The following is a 22,319-nucleotide window of genomic DNA, read 5'->3' as shown; positions in this document are numbered from 1 at the left end:
AAGCTTTAATACACACACACAAGGTAGTACATCACAGCCTTCTTATACTTGGAAACACTAGACAGCACTTTAGCACTACACTTGGGTCCATTTTAAACAGCAAAATCAACAAAAAGCACAAAAATATGAAAAATATGGTACCAAATGTACTGTAAAAGGGGCATTTTTTTTTTTTCAGCATGAAAGTTGAAACAAAGAAGGCAAAGTGTTGCCTTGTTTGACCTCAGCTTGAAAGGTGTGCAGTGGGTAGCTCAAATTTTCTGCCACTCTGCATGTCTGCAAATGACCACAAAAGCACTATGGGTATTGATATTTTAGTCAGTAGGTGAATTTACAAATATGGAATCTGCACATAATGTGGATCAACATAATGTGATCAGCTGTTATCTATTTATATACTACAGAACCAACTTTATGTCTATATTATAGATTTATTGGATGAATGCCCTTGAATTAATGTTTCTCCTAGAAGAAGATTAGATTATAAAACTGTGCTTATTAGCCATTGTGTCTCTCTCTCCATTTTTTTTTTCTTTAGGAATTCTTTATGGCACAATGACACTGGAGCTTGGTGGAACAGTCAATATTACATGTCAAAAAACTGGATACAGTGCAATACTTGAATTTAAACTAAAGGTTAGTAGGGAATGATAGTACGTATCACCTAGTTAAAGGGGAGCTGTGCTATAAATATTGAATAAAGAGCACAGTTTGGTTCCTTGATTAAGTACTAAATATAAGAACACAATTCAAGTCAGATCAAGGATAAGTGCACCTAAGGGAAGAGGGCAAGGCTGGGTGAATATCTTGCCCAGGGAAAGTCTAAGATAGCTGCCTTGGAAGATTCAAATTAACACAAAGACATAATTTTTGTTTTTAATTTTAATCAGTAAAACTGTTGGTATTTTATAAGAGGTAAGATTTAAGAAATGATTAGATGTTTCTTAATAAAAGCATCGCTTTACAGAATGCCAGAAGGTATGTATCAACTTGTGCTCTAGCTGTATACACACACTAAGACAGAGTTGTATTAGTTACTATTTCTGCATAACAAAGTACTCTTAGAACTCACAGGCTTAAAAATAACCATGTTCTGATCCTCGTGAATTCTGTGCATCAGGAATTTGGGCAGGGCATCCTGGGGATGGCTTGTCTCTGCTACAGTGTCTGGGGCCTCAGGAAGACTTGCAGGCTGTGAGTGACTAGACACTTCAGGGCTGGAATCATCTGAAGGCTTATCACTTACATGTCTGATGCCTGGGCTAGGGTGACTAAAAGACTAGGGCTGCTAATCCAAGCATCTGTATATGTGGCCTGCCATGCTTGGTTCCTCATAGCATGGCAGCTTCGAGTTAGATAGACTTCTTACTTGGCAGCTTAGGGTTTCCAAGTAAAAGTGTCCTGGTGAGCAAAGCGGAGGCAGCATTTGCCTTCTGCGACCTATCCTCAAAAGCCAAATTAAGTCACTTCCACCATCTTCTATTAGTTGAAGAGTTATAAGCCCACTGAAATTCATGGGAAGGATTGTAGACCCTGGTTCTCAATTGAAGGGTGGCAAGGTCTCATTGAAGAACATCATGTGGGCTGGAGGGCAGAAGGGTAGATATTATGGAGGCCATCTTTGGAAATACTGTTTGCCTCAGAGTGAAAGGGAAATTTAAGACCTTTTCACAGTTGTTGTAGGACAGTACATTATGTTCAGATAAAAATATTTCTATGCACTACAGAATATTTATTACTAAATTGCTCATGTTGATATCTAGCTGATCAGCAATTTTGCTCTAATAAAAAAAAATCTCCTAAAGTATTATTTGATGTAGTGCTCTTTGTTTGATTTTTCTTTCATCTTAGCAAATTTTTACTTGTATGGTGATGTTAATATTTGAATATCATGACGAAAGAGGTCAAAAGCATATATAACACCTTTAAGTATCATATTGGAGCATCAAAATTTCGCCCCTAAGGAGAGACATCAGTAAGGCAGTATAGTAACTGAAAATATATTCCTTCTAATTTTGTTTTTTGGCTATATATTTTACTTTATTTTCTTTTGAAGGGGAGGTGGTGTTATTTCTTTCCATAGATCGTTAAATCCCTTAGGTTTACTGAGTTGTCATTGCTTAATGCCACATTGATAGGGCACAGCTTTGAGAGTTAGGAGAGAACACAGGACCTGAGAGAGAACAGGACATGACTGATTTATGTCAATGTGATCTTTCTGAATATGTTTAGTTTTTTTTTTTATTAATACCTATTTTTTCTTCTGCAACAATTCAAATTTCTTTTTATTAAATATTTCTAATGAAAATTTGAGCCAGTATTTTCCCATTTGTGCCTTCAAGAGCACTATAACTATACAGTTACTTTTTGTTTTGTCTATATTATATGTAAATATAAACTAAAAATAAAATGCTTAACATTTTCTCTTTTAAAAGCCATTTCTAGGTAGTAGTGATTGTGTTAATCAAATATCAGGAAAACTTAAATTGGGAAAAGAAGTCTTAGCTACTCTGGAAGGCCACTGGGTAAGTATTATATATTAGTTTTACAAAAAGAATTTATTCTGTGGGAAAAAATTAATAATCACATTTTAAAATTAAAAGCTTATTTATTCCATTGCTAAAGGCAACATTATTCAATATAAGCTTCAGCTTAATAGCAGATTTTTTGGTATTTTGTTATCAACAATATTTAGTTTTATATATTTTATCTTTCAAAAAAAAAATTTTTTTTTTTTTTGATACAGAGTCTCGCTCTGTTGCCTGGGCTAGAGTGCCCTGGTGTCAGCGTAGCTCACAGCTACCTCAAACTCCTGGGCTCAGGTGATCCTCCTGCCTCAGCCGCCTGAGTAGCTGGGACCACAGATGTGTGCCACCATGCCTAGCTAACTTTTTCTATTTTTAGTTGCCCAGCTAATTTTATGTGTGTGTGTGTGTGTGTGTGTGTATATATATATTTGTTTTTGTTTTTGTTTTGTTTTGTTTTTTAGTAGAGATGGGGTTTTGTTCTTCCTAGGCTGGTCTTGAACTCCTAACCTCAAGCGATCCTCCCTCCTCGGCCTCCCAGAGTACTAGGATTACAGGCATGAGCCACTGCACCCCGCCACCAGAATTTTTAAATTAGTAGAAATAGCTAACACACATATCACTTACTATGTAAAGCATTATTTAAGAATCCTACTCATATTAACTCATTTAATATTTAATATAACCCTATGAGGTGGGTACATAGGTGCTCATTTAATTATTGTTTGTTATTTTCTCCATTTTATAGAGGAGCAAACTGAGGCACAGAAAGTTTAAATAATTTGCTGAAAGTAAGTGGTAGAGTAAGAATTCCAGCCCAGGAACTCTAGCTCCAGGGGTATGCTTTTACACTTACTGCCTCTCACATAGAAGAAAGAGGCCTGGTTCCAATTAGAGTTATATTCTTTTAGAGGAACATGGAAAGGATATAGTTGTATATGAGAGCAATGGCTTTTATTCACTTCTCTGCTGATCTAATTTCATATTTATGTAATTTTATTAAGAGGAGCTTAAATACAGGATCATGGCATGACCTAGATGCACCCTCACTGTGAACACTGAATATATTTTATTTTCTGCATTATAATAAGAAGAAAATGCTGAGAAGTATGAGAGAATGAAATTGGATTTAGGGACTCAGCTAAGTGGCCACATACACTCTGACAAAATTTTTAATTGACTTCTATCTAAATGTCATTTGGAAAAAGACACAGCAGCAGTCTTTTTTTAAAAAATGAAATTTCTGAAATTTTGCTCAGATGTTTAATGCTCAGAAAGGCTCTTTCAGACATGTGTATGTACACATTTATTCAGGACATTGATAGTCAACATCATCTTGTAGCTGCAACAAATACTGTGTTCTACTTTGACAGTTTGAAGATGGTTGTTGAAACTTTGCATGTAATGTTTGAAATTTGTTAAGTAAAACTTGTGAAATGTCATGAACTTTCTGTGTATTCAACTAAATTTTTTTAATTGACTAGTATTGCATATTTAATTTTAATGTTTTTGTAAAAATAACAAATTTGGGGCTTTTGGAAAAGTGCTGGTTATATTTGTTTTTAAAATGTGTTTGGAGGATTAAGTAATAGAAAGAAAGTATTAATATATTACTATACTATATAATCCCTTCTAAATAAAGATAATTCTCTACATTAATTTTTAATTTCTTTAAATGTAGGATAGTGAAGTTTTTATTAATGACAAAAAGACTGATAATTCAGAGGTTTTCTGGAATCCAACACCTGACATTAAGCAGTGGAGATTAATAAGGCACACTGTAAAATTTGAAGAACAGGGAGATTTTGAATCAGAAAAGTAAGTATACCATTTTCAGCTAACTTCATGAAGATCAAAGAGTATTTTTAATCTCTTAATAATATGGTCATTTTCTCACTTTTCTCTGCCTTCTTTCATATTTTAAGTCAACAAAAAAGTTCATCATTTGTGGGATGTGACCATATCCTGTTTTGGTGTATGTAAATGTCAAATAAATATAACACAAATCATCTTGTTTTTCTGCAGCTCAAAACTAAAACTTTCCATTTTTTCCTTTCTCTTCTTATTTGCTTCAGTACCTTAAAAACAAAAAAGCATTTTTTGTTATAGAACTAATAAGTAATTCTTAGTTTCTACCTGGTAGCTGATTTCTAACCTTGTTTAGGGATGTAGAACTCTAGGTGAAGGGAGTGGTACAGAATCTACTTTTGTTCCGTTCTCTGAAACACAAGAATAATGTCACTGGATGGGCTGGCTTCCAAAGGACTTACATTAGTTGGGTAACTATTAAGGCCATAGTTTCTGTTTTTAAGTCATGAAATTCTTGCTAGATCACTTATATTTATTATATACACATTGCCCAGTGTTATTATATCTCTTCGTGTTGGGATAGGAGGACTTCTGTGTAAGAGATACTTTGCTAGGCACTTGATACACATTATGTATCCTTGTCCTCGCTACACGTTCCCATGTGTATCATTCTCATGGGGACTCAAGTCTATGTGTACTTTCCCTTCTACACTCAAAATTGAGATTGTCAAGGATGAAAGAATATATATGCCCCCCCGTTCTGAAAATTCTGGTTTAGCCATAACCACATGATGTTCTCCATCCAGAGCTAAGGTTTGCCAAGGCAAATGATAATTTTTGAGGTGTGGATTTAATTCATATTTTAAAGATGAGGAAATGAGACTCAGGATAAGTAACTTTAAGTTCACCAGCTAAGAAGTGGCAGATCTAGGATTCAACCTAAGTCTGTCTGATCCAAAAGCCTTTGTTCTTTCAGTTTTTACATGCTGCCTTCCCAGATGGGTGGAAAATAGATGTTATACTTTTATTTAACAGATAAGAACACTAGTAGGGGAAATTGTTTTACTTCAGTAGACTTTTCTGTTAAATCAGTGGTTCTCAACACTGGCTGCACATTAAAGTTCCCTGATAATTCATGCATGCAAGATTGAGAAGCACTGCATTACACTAATGGATCTTTGAGGCCAGTAAATCTTAAACAGTATATCTAACAGTTGACAGGGAAACTTGTTAAAAGTGTAGATTCTTAAGCTCTACCTTCATTATATTCCTACCATCTTGGGTCAGCAACATTCACTACCATTTGTTTAATAACCCAGGTAATAAATTTCTCTTGCCAAGAAAATTAGTCTCTGCTTATGAACAGGTGTCTCTCTACTCAGGCACTGGATTTTTAAAATTTGACTCATTTCTAAGCATATGAGCATAAGTGCTGTCAAAGCCAGAAATCCATATGAGCATTGTTTTCTCACAAGGGGATTCAAGCCTACTCTATATAGATTTGATTTTCTGTTGCTTTTTTAATACTATGTATTAGACTCTGGCAGCGAGTAACTCGAGCCATAAATGCCAAAGACCAAACAGAAGCTACTCAAGAGAAGTATGTTTTAGAAGAAGCTCAAAGGCAAACTGCCAGAGATCGAAAAACAAAAAATGAAGAATGGACTTGCAAGCTATTTGAACTTGATCCACTCACAGGAGAATGGCATTACAAGTTTGCAGAGTAAGTAATTAAACAGAGTTTATTTCAAACAATATATTAGCATAGTTTATGGCCTTTATTTCTAGAATATTTGTTAGATGGTTTTTTTTCTTAAACCATATATATTAGTGTGAGATTTTAAACTTGATGTTCCATTCATTATAAACTATGATAATATCAATAGCCTATCAAATAAGCTGAGGATCAGATTAGATATGGGGAAATCTTAATATTAGAACTATATATATAGGCCGGGCGCGGTGGCTCACGCCTGTAATCCTAGCACTCTGGGAGGCCGAGGCGGGTGGATCGCTCGAGGTCAGGAGTTCAAGACCAACCTGAGCAAGAGCGAGACCCCGTCTCTACTAAAAATAGAAAGAAATTATATGGACAACTAAAATATATATATACAAAAAAAATTAGCCAGGCATGGTGGCGCATGCCTGTAGTCCCAGCTACTTGGGAGGCTGAGGCAGTAGGATCGCCTGAGCCCAGGAGTCTGAGGTTGCTGTGAGCTAGACTGACGCCACGGCACTCACTCTAGTCCGGGCAACAGAGTGAGACTCTGTCTCAAAAAAAAAAAAGAACTATATATATAATTAATGAAAATCTCATAATAGAATAGAAAGTTTTTAAGTTCTCTGTTCAGTCATCAAACAATTTTTTTTTTTTAATTTTATGTAGTACCCGACCATGGGACCCTCTTAATGATATGATACAGTTTGAAAAAGATGGTGTTATCCAGACCAAAGTGAAACATCGTACTCCAATGGTATGTAGTAAAAAAGTAACTAGATCTGCCAGCTATATAAATTTATTAAATCTTTATGGCAATAAATATTTAAAATTTGCTTCCAAAATTTAAAATTTGGGGTAAGCAAAATGGCAGAGTACGTACACAGTTCCAAGAGCTTGTTACTCCAAAGAAACAATTAAAAATGATCAAAAGATGTGAATATAATTAATGCCACTTAATTGTACACTTAAAAATGGTTAAAATGGCAGAATTGTTTTTATATATGTTATCACAATTTAAAAATTTTAAATTGTGTTTCTTCCTTTAACAACCCTAACAGATAGAGACACACACATCATCCGCATTTCCTCCTAAAGGTGGACTTTCCTGATCAGGATAAATCTTTGTATATTTCTAGTTGTATTGCTGACTTTTTTAAATAAGTTTCTCACTAGTCTTCATCAATCTCCCATTTGAACCTACTCTAAGAATATGGATTTGTATTCTAAATGTTAGAAAACTTTTAAGTCTCCAGCATTTGAAGTAGTAGTATAGACTGAATCCAGAACCTGCCTGCTTATTGTATATTATAGAAATTTTAAGTACATGAATAAGATTTTGCAAAATTATTCCAAAGAATAAGTAATTGGGGATAATTCCTGTTAGAATGGTGGACAGGTAAGAACGTACTTACAGACTTGTTGACCACTGATTTTCTGTTTTTCAAAGCATGTACATTACCTTGTCTTTCTTATTCTAGTTTCTTCTCTTGCATTGAGGTTTTTATTAATAAATTTCATACTGATGACTGGAATTGCAAAACTGTTAATAGGATAGACTCTAAAATTTATTCTAAGAAAAATTTAGCCCTAGTTGATGGTTTGATATACTTCTGAATCTTGTGCATGCACTTTAAATGCTTTTAGTAAGTTTAAATAATGTTCTGCAAGGTAACAGTATCATTTCTATTTATTATAAGATGCTTTCTGTATTACCCAACTGTGACTAAAAGTAAATAATTAAAATAACTTTATTGGAAACCCAAAGTTGTTCAATGAGAATGTTTCCAACATTGGGAACAAGATAAGTATGATTTATAAACGTTATTACTTAACATCCTGATATATATATGTGTGTGTGTGTGTGTGTGTGTATGTGTGTGTGTATAGTATACTGGTGATACTAGCTGATGCAGTCAGAGAAGTTGGGAGATCCATATTCATATTTGTGTGTGCATAAAAATATCTCTAGATGCAAACTAACAATGGTGGGTACCTATTTACTGGGATAAACACTGGGTGTATAGAGGTCAGGAGTGGGAGGGAAACCTCTTCATTATATGTTTTACTTTTTGATGTTTGTGCCAAATTGTTTCCTATTAAAATAAAGATAATTTGATTACATGAATGCATCCCATCTTATTTGTTAAATTTTAATTAGACTGTTTCACCTTTGTCTATGTTTATGAATATCATGCCTATTAACAGACAATTTTGACTGTTTTGACAGACAAAATACAGTATAAATTCACATAATATTGATTTTATTTTTTTCAGGTTAGTGTCCCTAAAATGAAACATAAGCCAACCAGGCAACAGAAAAAAGTGGCAAAAGGATATTCTTCCCCAGAACCTGATATCCAGGACTCATCTGGAAGTGAAGGTAAAAATATTTATTGCAGGCTCTTCACATTAAGGGTCTAATTTTTGAGAAATATATTACTGTACTATATTTAATATATGAATAGCTTTTTATATTAACTCAAGAAGATATATAAGAGTTTTGGTAGGGGCAATGATGGGGAGTACAAAAGCTATTCGAGATCACAGATAAGCGGCAAGACCACCATGAGGTAAAGACATGGGAATGAAAAAAGGGGAATCATACAAATAAGAACTACACTGTAATAGTAGTTCTTATGCCTTACTAGCCTCTGAAAAATTGTTGATGGTTCTTTAGGCTGAATTCAGAAAGTATTTTTTGAGCTTTGAGCTCAGTTCCATGCTTCAAAAAAGTTTTTCATTCCCAGAATAAATTATTGTAGTGTTTGGAAGTCACAGGCAAGTAAAAATAAAACTATATTAAAAACTTATGGACTACTAGATTAAATAATATGCCATTTCTTGTTCAAGTCAGATAATGTGTAATCTGTCTTAAACTACAATTGAGATATAATCAAGAAAAGATTAAGGTGATGTTTGAGACGTGAGAAAATTTAAAAAACTTTAAGCCATAATCTCTACTAAGTTTACACTAAGCTGGGGAGCCCATTTTCACCTACAGACATAGTACTAAAAGGTGAATAAATGGTAAATAGCAGGAAATTTGTAAATGGTAAGGGATGAAGAGTTTAAAGGAGAGGGAGCGCAATTCAATTTTAGGGAAGGCTCTTAGAAGAACCCTGATGAATTACTATGATTTCTAATGGATAGCAATCTAGGCTTGGGGGGGTGGGGAGGGGGTGAGCATACTGGAATAGTAAAGGAAAATGAATAAAGATTTAAATTAAATGAATAAAGATTTAAGAGCAGGAGTCACATAAAAGCAGGAGTACCAGTGTGCTAAGACGGGGTATTGGTTATAGTGTTGTTGTTCCTATTTTATAGGAAACTGAGACACAGACTTAACCTGCCCAAGGTCATATACCCCTTAAGGAAATGTGTGTGTGTATAATATATGCAGATATTTTGGCTCCTTAATTCACCCTCTTATCCACTCCATTATATTAATTGTAATGTATCAGCTGGAATTTATTGAGTAATTACTATATTCTAGACTGTATGTTAAATATGCCTTACAACAACTCTGTGAGGTTGGGTATTATTATTATTATCCCTATTTTAAAAATGAAAAAGCTGAGATTTGGAGAGAGGTTAAGTAAGATCTGAACAAAAAATGGAAAGGAAGGAGTGGATATGAGAAGGGATTTGAAAAAACCTATATAGCTTGCTGGTTGGCAATAAAAATTTGCAGAAGTATCAAAGCCAACTGAAGAGGTTTAAAATGTGGGTAACCAGGGGAATAAAAATAACATTAACAAATAATGAAAAATTTTAAAAGGAGCTCAAAAAGCCAACTTTTTCAAATGTAGACAAACGGGCAAGGGACAGATAGTAATACCTTCCCCAAATTAATATATATATATATTTTTTCTAATTATTTCTTTTTAAAAAGCTGGTGCCATCCAAAATTTAATTTGTTTTTACTTAAATATATTCATAATGTTCATGTTTGAAACTTCAAAAAATACAGAGTATTGGTATTATGCTAATCTTGAAGCTACAAAAACTAATGCCTAGGGAAATTTTTATGATATGGGACTCATTAAGTTGAACTATAGATTGTGTTTATGATTACAACTTCATTCTAAATGTCTTTTTAGCTCAATCAGTAAAACCAAGTACAAGAAGAAAGAAAGGGATAGAACTGGGAGACATTCAAAGTTCCATCGAATCTATAAAACAAACACAGGAAGAAATTAAAAGGTAATATATACACACTGACAGTGGCTATTCATTTGCATCCAGAGGAGTAGTTAAGAATCCTGTTACGTAGGAAATCATATGCAAACTTTACATTTCTATAACATTGCTAAGCTAAAACAGAACATTGGCCTCTATCATCTGAGGTCTGACATTTATGAAATTCTTCCAGCACTAAAGTACTGGAGGCAAGGGGGAGGCTGTTTATTCTCTGGGAGAGTACAGTTGGTATTTGCTTCATGTTATTGCTGTAGCGCGCTAGGAATGTAGCTGCATTGAGTGTGGAGGTGGGGTTGTTTCTGAGAAAGTCAATTAACAAAGGCTCTACAGTCCCTTTTGTGCATGGCTAATATTTAATTGGAATGTACCAGTTGTTGAAATACCGAAACACTTCCATAACAGTGGGGCTGGAGACCTTTGAGTGCTGTTGCAGTCCCAGACTCCTCCCCCTACACATCACCCCATGATCCAGCAACTACAGGTTATTAACACTTAGGGGGTTTTCTTAGAGAAACGGTCCTGATCATATTCCATTGCTAAGGCTAGCATGAGTTCAGTTGGTTGACTCTCATGCTATATCAGTTGTTAAAGAAGTTTACTATTAGCCCAGCGGCTTTTATGTATTCGGCACTCAGTGCTAGATGTTCTGGATGATTTGGAAAAAAAGGAGAGAAGTTTTCTCCGTTCTTGGAGACCTTGTGGCTTAAATTTAGTTGCTATTTTCATATCCAGCCTTGTCTCCTGCCATTCCCCTGCACCTATCTCATACTCTAGTCCTGTGAAACTCCTTACGTCTGAAAACATGCTGTGCTGTCTCATCTTTGGACCTTTGCCCACACTGAATCCACTTAATTGCCCTTCCTCTCACCTTGCCCATCAAGAATAAATCCCTGAGTTTATTCAGAATTAAACTCTAATGCCACCCTTCTTTATAACATTTTTAATCACTTACCCTGCCCTGTAGAGTTAATTAATCCCTCAACTCAGCTTGCATGGCTCCCTATACATACTCCTTTTGAGTACTTAATACACTACAGACTTGTTATTGTGTGTATCTGTCTACCCTAAAGGGGTCTAAAGGACTATGAGCTCCTTTAGAACAGGGAACATGTCTTATGCATCTTGGTATCATCAGCCTTATGTAAAGTGTTCAAGTTTACAAATTTAATTATATTTAAAAATTAATCAGCCTACTTAATTGTTTTGCCTCCTTTCTTTCTCTTTTTTTTATACTGGTAAAACACTTTAAGAACAGAAATCCAAAAAAGAAATGGTGGTTCCCCAATCAGCTTTTTTTTTAGCCAAAAGCATTTAGAGTGGGTGACATGAGGATCGTGTAAGCTCATTTTATGACTAAATTAACATTGTATTTTTGTTAGATATGAAATGCCTATAGAGCATTCTTCAAGTTGGGAATGTTAAGAAATCTATTTAGTATTTTTTCCTGGGGAATTTAGGATTTTCTTCTGCCTCCACCTCTATATCTCTAAAGATAGTGAGCCAATAAAGAAGGAAAATTTCTGTTTTAAAACCATTGTTATAACAGAGAAGGTTGATATGTTTCTATATCATCAGACTTAAACAATTATGTTTGATGCATATGATTAAGTAATATGTTTGGTACAATGTGGAATTTAGATTTATACAAAGCCTAATAATGGCCTCACACAGCATAATCAGCTCCCTGTTTGGGTAGCAGTAATGGATTGAACTAGTTACTTTAAATAATGTAATTAAATGCTCTGTGAACATATATTATCAAATTGTGAGTTCTGTGCTAACATTTTTGGCAAATCATTATAAAATTTATTGTTGCTTATTTTTGTAGGAATATTATGGCTCTTCGAAATCATTTAGTTTCAAGCACACCTGCCACAGATTATTTTCTGCAGCAAAAAGACTACTTCATCATTTTCCTCCTGATTTTGCTTCAAGTCCTAATAAACTTCATGTTTAAATAGAAGTTCTCTACAGTTGAATCAATGAACTAGAAAGATCATATTTGGCCTAGGACCAATGTTCAAGTTGGATTGGTCTTTATTAAAACATCACAATATTTCTAAAACAAAAAACCTAGGAAATAAATGTAGAGGTGTTGTCCTTTCATATCTTTTATCTTTAACCTGAAACAAGAGCTATCCTATTTGGTTATTAAAGTGACCTGTGTGTTAAGTGCCAGGACATTCGTAGCTTTTGTGAGAATGTGTCTACATGTGAGTATAATAAATCCACATGTATACACAGTTGTCTCTTATGTACTCTTACCTGATAGTAGTCTTTGTATTCTATAGTATGTTCTGAGATACGTTAACATTGTTCATAACAAAAATGCATCAACCTTATAAATATATGTATAATAATCTATTTTCTTCATAAAAACAGGCACAAAGCTTTTATCAATAAGGAATTACAGACTGAGACATGATGGAATAATAGACAGGATTAATTCAATAGACTGTACTGTTAAAATAATTTCCAAAGCACCCAGCTTCAATTGTCTTCTTAGAAATAGCAAAAAAAAATGTGTGAATGGTCAGTGAATATATTCAGAGAGACAGGTGGCAAATTGCTTTTTAAAAAGTTTACACAGATTTTTAACCCCTAGAATTTAATTTAATGTTTATAGAAACAGGTATATATGTACTTATGTGTATATCAATATTAAAAAACTTGTACGCAACTACTTGGATTGATTACAGTACCAGTTTAAGCACTTGTTTAAAAAAGTGTGGTCAAAATTCACTGCTGTCTTTTTTTTATGTTTTTTTTAAGTCAGCTGGTCCATAACTTTTAGGCCAAATTCTAGAGATGTTTGAAGGGCATATGAAATGCTGATAATTCGTGTTTTATTCATTATGAAAAACTTATTTTAGCTTTCATTTAGACCCTAATGTGTTCAGTGAATAAGTAGAATACAAAAATTGTAACTACTATTTTACTTCAAAAGCCAAAAAGAGAACGGCAGTAAGACACTGTATGGTGGCCTTTATGTGTACATTAAAATTGGTTTCTTTAAAATGTGCAATAAGTTGAACATCTGAGAAGAGTATGAAGTTCTGAAGTTTAATTCTTTATTACCCCCCTTTGTTCTTAGTAACTTCTTTCTGTGACAAAACCACAATTCTTTAAGATTCCTTTTGTTCAGGCTCAGGCACACTTTTTCCTAAGATTTTGTTTGTTTCTTCAGTTTAATATCTTGACATTGTGTTTTTACATACATATTTATAATCCTCAAGAGCAAGTTTTGCCAAGGCAGTTAAGTTTAGGAACATATTATCTTAAAATATGTCTTAGAATCCTGAAAGAATAGATTTTGAAATAATTATTAATGAAACTGAAGGTCAGAGAGAGGAATTGCTCTGGCCACATTGGCCTTTGACTAAGTAGAGACTGTGAGACACTAGTAAAATTACAATCAACTGTTTATTCTGTGATAAATATAAAATCAAGGGATGATTGCTAAATTATGAAAATTAAAATGATAAAAAGAGCCTGTTTTCTTTCCCTAACCAATATAGCTATCTTAAGTACCTTTAGGTTTCTATGAAGAACAATTTCCCTTGTTTTGTTGACAAAATAATGTTGTATTCTCTATGTACATGTGAAGTTATTTTTTAAATTGATAAAAGCATAAATAAGGTATACCTATAGCCAGTATTTTCATGACTATATTAGAGTGAGTGGTTTTTTTGGTTATATTTCATATTTGTCAATATAATTTTTGTATTCAAATTCTGTTACCAATGTTATGCTCAACTGCCTATTCGTTGATATATGATAGTTTGTAAATATTGTACAATTTGATCTTTTTTATGGTTTAAATTAGTATTTATATTACATATAACTTGATTGGCTGATCACAAAAGTAATTTCATCATTAAACCCTGAAAACTTAAAATTTTTTGTTGGTGACCCACCTCTTAGGGTTTTGGTCTTATCCACTTGTTTGTTATTTTTATTTGGTCCAGATGGTGTTTTATTTGTACAGATATCTTCTAAGATTAGAAAGGTATTTTCTTCATTAAAAAAAATTCTTTTAGGGCAGATGTTATGGGTTTTTACCCAAAGAGTCAAAAACTATTTCATAAGAAAGAGCAGGGTTATTCATGACTGTTTTTAATACACTAAAAGCGTATGTCTAATCCAGTAGTCCTTTTAATGCTTTTAATTGTATGAATTCCTTTCTGTGAACTGAACACAAAACTCAGGAATTGGTGGCTTAATTTTAGATCAGTGCTTATATACTAGGATTAGTATGTGAATCTTTAAAACACATAATTAATTTCGTATTTAGCCATAATATGTAATTGACTTTGAACGTCCTTTACCTGAGAGTAATCTTCCTTCACACATGGATTCATAATGTGATTTAGTTTCCAATTGTCTGAAAGCCTCATAATGGTTTCTAGGATTTACAACTTTATGACCAGTTTTCTTCAGAAAAGTTTATCAAAATTTTATTTTCCCACATGAAAACTTAGATAAGTAATAATTATTGACATGTGCATTTCGTTCTTAGTTGTTAAATTACTATGCCATCAGTTATCCACCATTTAGTAAGAGATGTAGCTGGCCCAGGATAAGGCAATAAATAGGGCATGTGAAATGTTAAGTAAGTTTCAGCAATAGATATTTTACTTGTATTTCATGTCAGTACTTTTTTGTATTAATTATAAAGGTACAGTGTAATCTTTGTCATAGCTCAGTTGGCAACTGCATTCCATTGTAAAATTGGCCTTGTAAAATACAACTGTCATTTAGTATTCACGCTTTTGTGCCTTTAAGAAAATATTTTTTGTCATTTTTATGTTACAGATCTATAATATGATTCATAGTGTTTGTAGGCTTAATTGTCATAAAAGGGTCATTTCTCTGTGTCACTTTATTTCCTTTTATATAGCTATAGTATATTTAAAGAGTAATGCTGTACTTTTATAAGGGTTTGTGTATTTACCTCTTTCAAATATATTCACTCTCAGACATCACTGAAGTAGACTTGTCAGATTATTCTGAGTATTGTAAACAGTGCCTTTTCAATGGAATTTACACTGTTTTGGGTGTCAACTTGTGCCATATACACACAAAATTTTGTGGAAGGCAGTTTTAACTTTTTGAAGAATATCTTAAGCAAAATTTAAGAAAACAAATATATAAAATTCCATTTTTCCAGTGTTCAGCATTTCTAGTGAGCAATGACTATTTTTGGTTTTTTGTTTGAACATATGGTGATGATGGTATTGATGAGCCATACATTACAGATTATTTTGAATTATGTTAAATGTACAGAAATAGAATATTAGCATTTATATCAAATTTTCCAATTTGAACCAGTAGGGGAAACCACAGAAATCAGTAAGTTTACATTTCCACTTCTATTTTATTTGACTAAGTGGAAAAAGAGATTCTTTAAAATGTATAACCTGCCATTATTATGTAATTTGGTTTCCTTTTGTTCTATCTATCATGGGAATTTAGTACATTTAATTTACTTTTTGTTACTCTTAACATACTCTTTTTGTTAGTGTTTAATTGAAGATGGACTGTTAAAACTGTATAGGACCAGTGTCTTATCAACATGATTAACATATTTAGAAGAGCCACAAGAAACCCATGACAAATGAATGTGAATATACTTTCTAAAATATTTAGAAAAATTTCTTTATGCATTTATCATGTAAAATTACTTTAGTATTGCAATATCAAAATTTTTCATTTAAAGAAAAAATGCCATGAAACATTTGAACTGATGAGCCACAGAACTTCAGCTGAAATTTTTTCACTTTTTAGCATGCTGAATATACATCTAAGTTTAAATATTGTTTAATGGCCATTTATAAATTCAGGCAGTACCACTGGTCAGTTTTGTATGACAGAATAAAAGTATGTTATCTGCAATTGACGTACAGCACACTGTCAAATTCTTTTCCTTAAGGTGCATAGTAAATGTACAGATAGTCATAGGCTACTGTTTTGTAATGTATTACATTTCTAATCTATTATTCCTAACCTACTATAAATGTTTGCAGAGAGAAAAGAACTGAATTTTTCTAATCTGTAAAATGATGCTGACTTCTACAAGTAGGCATTCTAAATAAAATTTTTAAAAAGAGCAAACTGTGATCAAATGACTCTTAATGTAACATGGTGACTAAACTACTTAGTCCTGATTTTAATTTTTTCCTTTTTTTGTGGGCATAGCTGCAAAGGATGGTGAAGGGCTTGAAAGGAATTTAACAGAATCCCTAAAGTATGCTTTCCTTGGTGCTTTATATTCATGCTTGGATAAATTCAAACTTAAAATAAGTGGAAGTTAGCTAGATTTTATACATGAAGAATCTGAGGCTCAGTGAGGTTAAATGACTCCAAAAGCTACACAGTAAGAGTGACACCCCACTCTTAGTGTAAGAGTAAGAGCACAAGTGTGAATCCATGTCACCACAGTACACTTAAATAGAACTCTGATAGTAGCACTTCGCTTTTAAATGTTTGGAATAAACCACTGCTTGAATCTGTATCAAATCATGTACCCCTTTGTGATGAATAGAACCAGAAGAAAGCATTACTATTAAACTAACATATACACTAAACCCATAGGAAAGAGTTTTTTCCCCTCAAATCATCTTTTAGTCCGTACTGATGAGTCAACATCAGATGAGTTCCAAGAAGTCATTCTTTGGTTTTCCTCCACCCTCCTCCTTTCCCATTCTTCCTCGCCTATCAGGGTCCAATTGCTTCTGGCTGTCGTTGGTTCTATCAGTTGGGGAGCGTGGAAGGGCGGGGAGGGCCTACAGGTTTCTGCCATCATGGGCATCTGAATAAGGAGTAAGGAAAACAGCCCCTCATTGCTCAACCCCAGTGAAACATCAACAGGATCATTTACTTGGTAATAGTGACATGTTTTGACATGCTCTGTAACATTGTCTACCTCCTGAAAACCGTATGTTATTTTTCTTTTATAATACATGTTATCGCCATTTTTTTTAAAGATGAGAAAAGAGGGGATCAAAGAGGTTACTTACTGAATGTCACAAGTAAATGGCAGAGCAAACCCAGGTCTGAATCCAAAGCCCATACTCTCCTTAAGTGTGTGTTTTAATACCTGAAATAGTGTGTTTTTTCGATTGTATCCAATAATCTTAGGCCACTGTTTTTAAAGCATACTATTGATCACCAATATAAATAATGGATTTAAGTCCTTACATCCATCATTTCTGCTAAAGAAAAGGTAATTGAGTTGTAGTGGCTGGAGTGACACTGATACCTGAGCCCAGGAAATGTAACAAAGCCCCCTGCAGCAGACACAAAGCTCCCACCATCTGTCCTGCATCTAGAAACTGCTTTCGTGATGGTGAAAGAGCAATTGATGGGCAGAATGTGGACAGCATTAATCCAAGGCAGAGGTTTTGTCAGAAAATAAGCAGCTTCTGGCGGGTGATGGGAGCCAGCCGAATTCTACCCGCGGTGCCCATTCCCACCTTCACCCAGCACTACTATGTTGATTTCGGAGGAAGTTTCCTGGGACACTAGGGGAGTTGGGGGCAGCTGATGCAACTAGAGGGAAATAAATTCACCTAGGAAGCCAGGGAAGGGCTTAGGGTTACCACTCGAGGCACAGCTTCTAGAAGTGGCAGCCTCCTTACCTTTGCGGACTATGGGCCGGCACCCCCCGCCCTTGACAGAACTGCAGGGCTTTCCCGCCAAGCGGGCGGAAAAGCAGCACGCTCACCCAACCGAGAAGGCTGTACTAGCCCTGTTTCCGCTTTGGCTCCTGGCTTCCGGTTCCTCCCTGCCCCTTCCGTTTCCGGCCGCGCCCCGCCCCTCTCTTGGATGCGTCGTGTTCCGCTTTCTGGCGATGAGAAGTGGCTCAGACCCGAAGTTACATGGCCGCCGCGGGGTCTGTGAAGGCGGCGTTGCAGGTGGCCGAGGTGCTGGAAACCATCGTGAGCTGCTGCGTAGGGCCCGAGGGGCGGCAAGTTTTGTGTACGAAGCCCACTGGCGAGGTGCTGCTCAGCCGGGATGGAGGCCGCCTCCTGGAGGCGCTACACTTAGAGCATCCCATAGCCAGGTACCCGCGTCCCACACTCTAGCCCATAGCTGGCACCCTAGGCAATCTCCTTGAACCTCTTGTCCCATCCTGAGGCTGAGTACCTGGAAAAACTGACCTCGGGTGACACCAGTGTGCGTGGGTCCCTAGAGCCCTGCCCAAGGGAACACTCCTGGACCCCAAATCTTATTAACTCCCAAGAACACTTTTCATCCCACCCGACCCTAGGATCTTGGAGTAGAACAAAGGAACTTGAAAAAGCTAAAAGTAAGGATGTGTATCAAAGGGGCAGTATTCTTATTTTATGCCTATGGCTGTGAAAACATGGTTTTAACTTGATTCAGATGTAGGAAGTCAGCCTTCTGAAAATCTGAGTTTCTTTATTTCCTTTTTGTACAGGATGATAGTGGCCTGTGTTTCCAGTCATCTCAAAAGAACAGGAGATGGTGCCAAAACATTTATTATCTTTCTTTGCCATTTGCTTAGAGGATTTCATGCAATCACAGACAGAGAAAAGGATTCTTTGATTTGTAAAAATATTCAAACCCATGGAAGGCATTGGAAAAATTGCTGTCAGTGGAAATTTATTTCCCAACGTCTTTTAGTGTTTCAGACACAAACATTAGACTGTCTTATGGACCAGTACTTAAGTAGACACTTTTTGTCTATCTTTTCTTCTGCTAAAGAGAGAACATTGTCAAGAAGTTCTTTAGAATCACTCTTAGAAGCATACTTTTGTGGAAGAGTGGGAAGAAATAATCAGAAATTTATTTCACAATTGATGTGTGACTATTTTTTCAAGTGTATGACTTGTGAAAGTGGGATTGATGTGTTTGAGTTAGTGGATGACTGTTTTGTGGAGTTGAATGTTGGTGTTACTGGTCTTCCTGTTTCAGATTCCAGGATTGTAGCTGGGCTTGTGCTTCACAGAGATTTTTCTGTGTACTGCCCAGCAGATGGTGACATAAGAATAGTGATGGTAACAGAAACCATTCAGCCTCTTTCTTCAACTTCTGGATCAGAGTTTATTCTAAATTCAGAAGCACAATTTCAAACATCTCAATTTTGGATTATGGAAAGGACAAAAGCAATAATGAAACATTTACATAGTCAGAATGTAAAACTGCTCCTATCTAGTGTGAAACAACCAGATTTAGTTATTTATTATGCAGGACTGAATGGCATATCAGTGGTGGAGTGTTTATCATCAGAAGAAGTTTCTCTTATCCACAGGATCATTGGTCTTTCTCCATTTGTACTACCACAGGACTTTTCACAGTGTGAAATCTCTAACACTGCTTTGGTGAAATTTTGTAAACCCCTCATCCTGAGATCCAAAAGGTATGTTCATCTTGGCTTGGCTAGCACATGTACGTTTATACCACACTGTATAGTTCTTTGTGGACCAGTGCAAGGACTTATTGAACAACATGAGGGTGCTTTACATGGAGCATTTAAAATGCTTCGGCAGTTATTTAAAGATCTTGATCTAAATTACATGACAGAAGCCAAGGACGAAAGTGACACTTCAAGTCCTCTTATTTCTAAGAATAGTAGAGAAAGTAATCAGTTACCAGAAATTGGTAATGGCTCACTACAAAGTCCCTGTCAGGACACAGCTGTAAAGAACAAAGATAAATGGGAAAAAACTCAAACATATTTAAAAGTAAATTCAAATTTAGTAGTTTCGAATGTAGAATTAGAAACATATATTCCATGTTCAACAGCAAAACTGACACCAACAGGTACATTCCAAACAGATGAAACACTTAGATGTTTATCTTTGGGAAAAAACACTGTAATTGACAACTGTGAACCATTAATTGAGAGTAATTCCACTGTTAATTCAACAACAGAAAACACTATAATAGAAATTTCTTATGAAAATTTACAGGTCACAAAAATTGCTGGAAAGGGGAGCATGTTACCAGTGAGATGTAAGTTACTGGACATGTGTATTCCCCAGAGTTACTGTTCCTCATCTATGCCAGCAGGCTGTGTTTTGCCAGTAGGTGGTAATTTTGAAATCTTGTTACATTACTATCTTCTCAATTATGCCAAAAAATGCCAACAATCGGAAGAAACCATGATTAGTATAATAGTAGCTAATGCACTTTTAGGCATTCCCAAAATTCTTTATAAATCTAAGAAAGGAAACTACAGCTTTCCACAAGTATATATAAGAGCTCTCCATGCACTGCAAACCAATCAACCCTTAGTAAGCAGTCAGACAGGTTTGGAATCAGTAGCTGGTAAATACCAGCTACTAACATCAGTTCTTCAGTGTTTGTCAAAAATATTAAGCATTGATTTGGTAATCAATGTTAAGAGACAACCTCAGGAAGTTTATGATCAAGATTCAGAAGATGAACAGTAACATCAGACAGTTTTTGTTAATCAATCTGTTTATTTTTTTGAGACAGGGTCTTGCTCTGTTAGTCTGTGTAGGTTTAGGGGAGGACATTTCTTTATAGTTCCTTTTTACGCTTCTATATCTTTTTGCTCCATCTCACCTTTTTCACCTTTATATATTTAGTTCATGGAATCATTTAATCTCAGGCTTGAATGGGGTCTTCAAATGTCATCTCATTTTAATTGTTTATAATATAAATGTTAATTTGTTTTATTTAAAATTTTTTCCCACTCAATTTGTAAAACAATGAGTAAAAATCTCAAATTTTTTTTCAAAAAAGATATAAATTAAATTAGTTTTTACTTTTATGTGGCCTTTGGTTTATTTCTATTTTATGTGGAAAAACTTGGATAGATTTTCACCATCCATATACCATTGAATATATGTTACCAGAAATATGACTGCGTCATGAACTCATTTTCATCTTTGTAGTTAAAAGTTAATACCAGAAAGAATATGAAATTCATACTTCCATTTTCTCCTGGTCCCTAAAAGCTTGTAAAGATATTTTATGTGTTTGATAGTTTTTCTTGTATTTGGTGCATAGCCAGAATTCCATAGTAACAAATTTCACAATTATTATTTCTAATGTGAATTTACAAATGTTCTTATTTTATTGTAAAAGCTTACAAATGCAAATAATACGTGCTTCTAGCCATGTATAAGAACAGTGTCTTCTACTTTAGCAGTTCTCTGTAACACCCAAAACAGTGCTGTTTACCAAGTATTCAGAATTGCTTGTTGAATAAAACAAGTGTTATCTTTAATCTGTTCCTCTACATCCATGCTTCTAATCTACTTATTCAACAAATTCTTATTTAGTTGGGTTGGGATTCAATTTAGGAAAACTGAAGAAAAAAACTTTGATTACAGTTGAATAAGTAGTGACTAGTAATGTATTTGAAAAAACTGTTAACATTAAGTATAGTTTTGCTTTTAAAGATTTATGCTGTGATACATTTTATTTCTGTGAACATGGAGAGAATAAATTAACTCTGCTTCCATTACTGAATTCATAGATGAATGAACCTACTTTAAAATGGCTGTATAATTTTTTCCTTTTTTTTTTTTTGTTTTTTTAATTGCCTGTCAGGTCATTTTGCTTTATTTTGTTGTTGTTGCTGCTGCTGTTGCTGCTTTCAACACTCCTCTATCACTGAAGGCATTTAAAGACTTTTCCAGGCATGCCCAAGTACTTTGCATATGGTAAGCATTTAATAGATACAGTCATGAGTCCAGTAGCCCTTTTGTATTTTTGGCACCTGGTCAAATATCTTGCACACAACAGAATCCAATAAGTGTCTGTTGAGGACCTATTTGATGAATGAATTAGCCCATTTGGTCCTCCATAGATGTGGTTATAATTATTTCTATAAACTTTCACGGGCAAAGGATCTGTTTTGGGGAGAAGAAGCAGAATATGTAAAACAGATCTGCACAAAGTAATCTTTTTTCTTTTAATTAAGAAAATCCCTCAAAATGATGATAAAGCTTTCATAGGTTATCCTTATTTATAGAATAACACCAGGGAGTTTACATCAGTGAGTTAGATAGCAGAGCACTTTTAAAGATGTAATTACATTATACTTACACTCTCAACCACAAAGG

General features: G+C 34.7%; 2 protein-coding genes across 6 annotated transcripts in view; both read left to right on the top strand.

Annotated features, from left to right (window-relative positions):
• Positions 1-16,368, top strand: part of OSBPL8 (oxysterol binding protein like 8) — a 149,829-nt gene extending 133,461 nt beyond the window's left edge. For 4 of the 5 annotated variants that reach the window (XM_069489811.1, XM_069489808.1, XM_069489807.1 and 1 more), the window contains 8 exons: positions 539-636; positions 2,436-2,525; positions 4,207-4,343; positions 5,872-6,057; positions 6,721-6,808; positions 8,329-8,434; positions 10,155-10,257; positions 12,083-16,368. In XM_069489811.1, the coding sequence (XP_069345912.1) occupies positions 539-636; positions 2,436-2,525; positions 4,207-4,343; positions 5,872-6,057; positions 6,721-6,808; positions 8,329-8,434; positions 10,155-10,257; positions 12,083-12,215 (941 nt within the window). In that variant the 3' untranslated portion in view covers positions 12,216-16,368. The remainder of the gene's footprint in view (positions 1-538; positions 637-2,435; positions 2,526-4,206; positions 4,344-5,871; positions 6,058-6,720; positions 6,809-8,328; positions 8,435-10,154; positions 10,258-12,082) is intronic. The other variant, XM_069489806.1, reaches the window with a different exon arrangement.
• Positions 16,369-18,072: 1,704 nt separating this feature from the next.
• BBS10 (Bardet-Biedl syndrome 10) lies at positions 18,073-21,871 on the top strand. The gene is made up of 3 exons (XM_069491250.1): positions 18,073-18,319; positions 18,698-19,639; positions 21,805-21,871. Exons 1-3 carry the CDS (start codon positions 18,135-18,137, stop codon positions 21,869-21,871), a joined length of 1,194 nt encoding a protein of 397 aa, XP_069347351.1. The 5' UTR covers positions 18,073-18,134.
• The last annotated feature ends 448 nt before the right edge of the window (positions 21,872-22,319 follow it).

Source organism: Eulemur rufifrons, chromosome 16 (assembly GCF_041146395.1).
Source record: "Eulemur rufifrons isolate Redbay chromosome 16, OSU_ERuf_1, whole genome shotgun sequence".
NCBI lineage: Eukaryota > Metazoa > Chordata > Mammalia > Primates > Lemuridae > Eulemur > Eulemur rufifrons.
The sequence above is the reverse complement of the archived record's forward strand: the minus strand, read 5'-3'. Positions and strand labels throughout refer to the sequence as shown.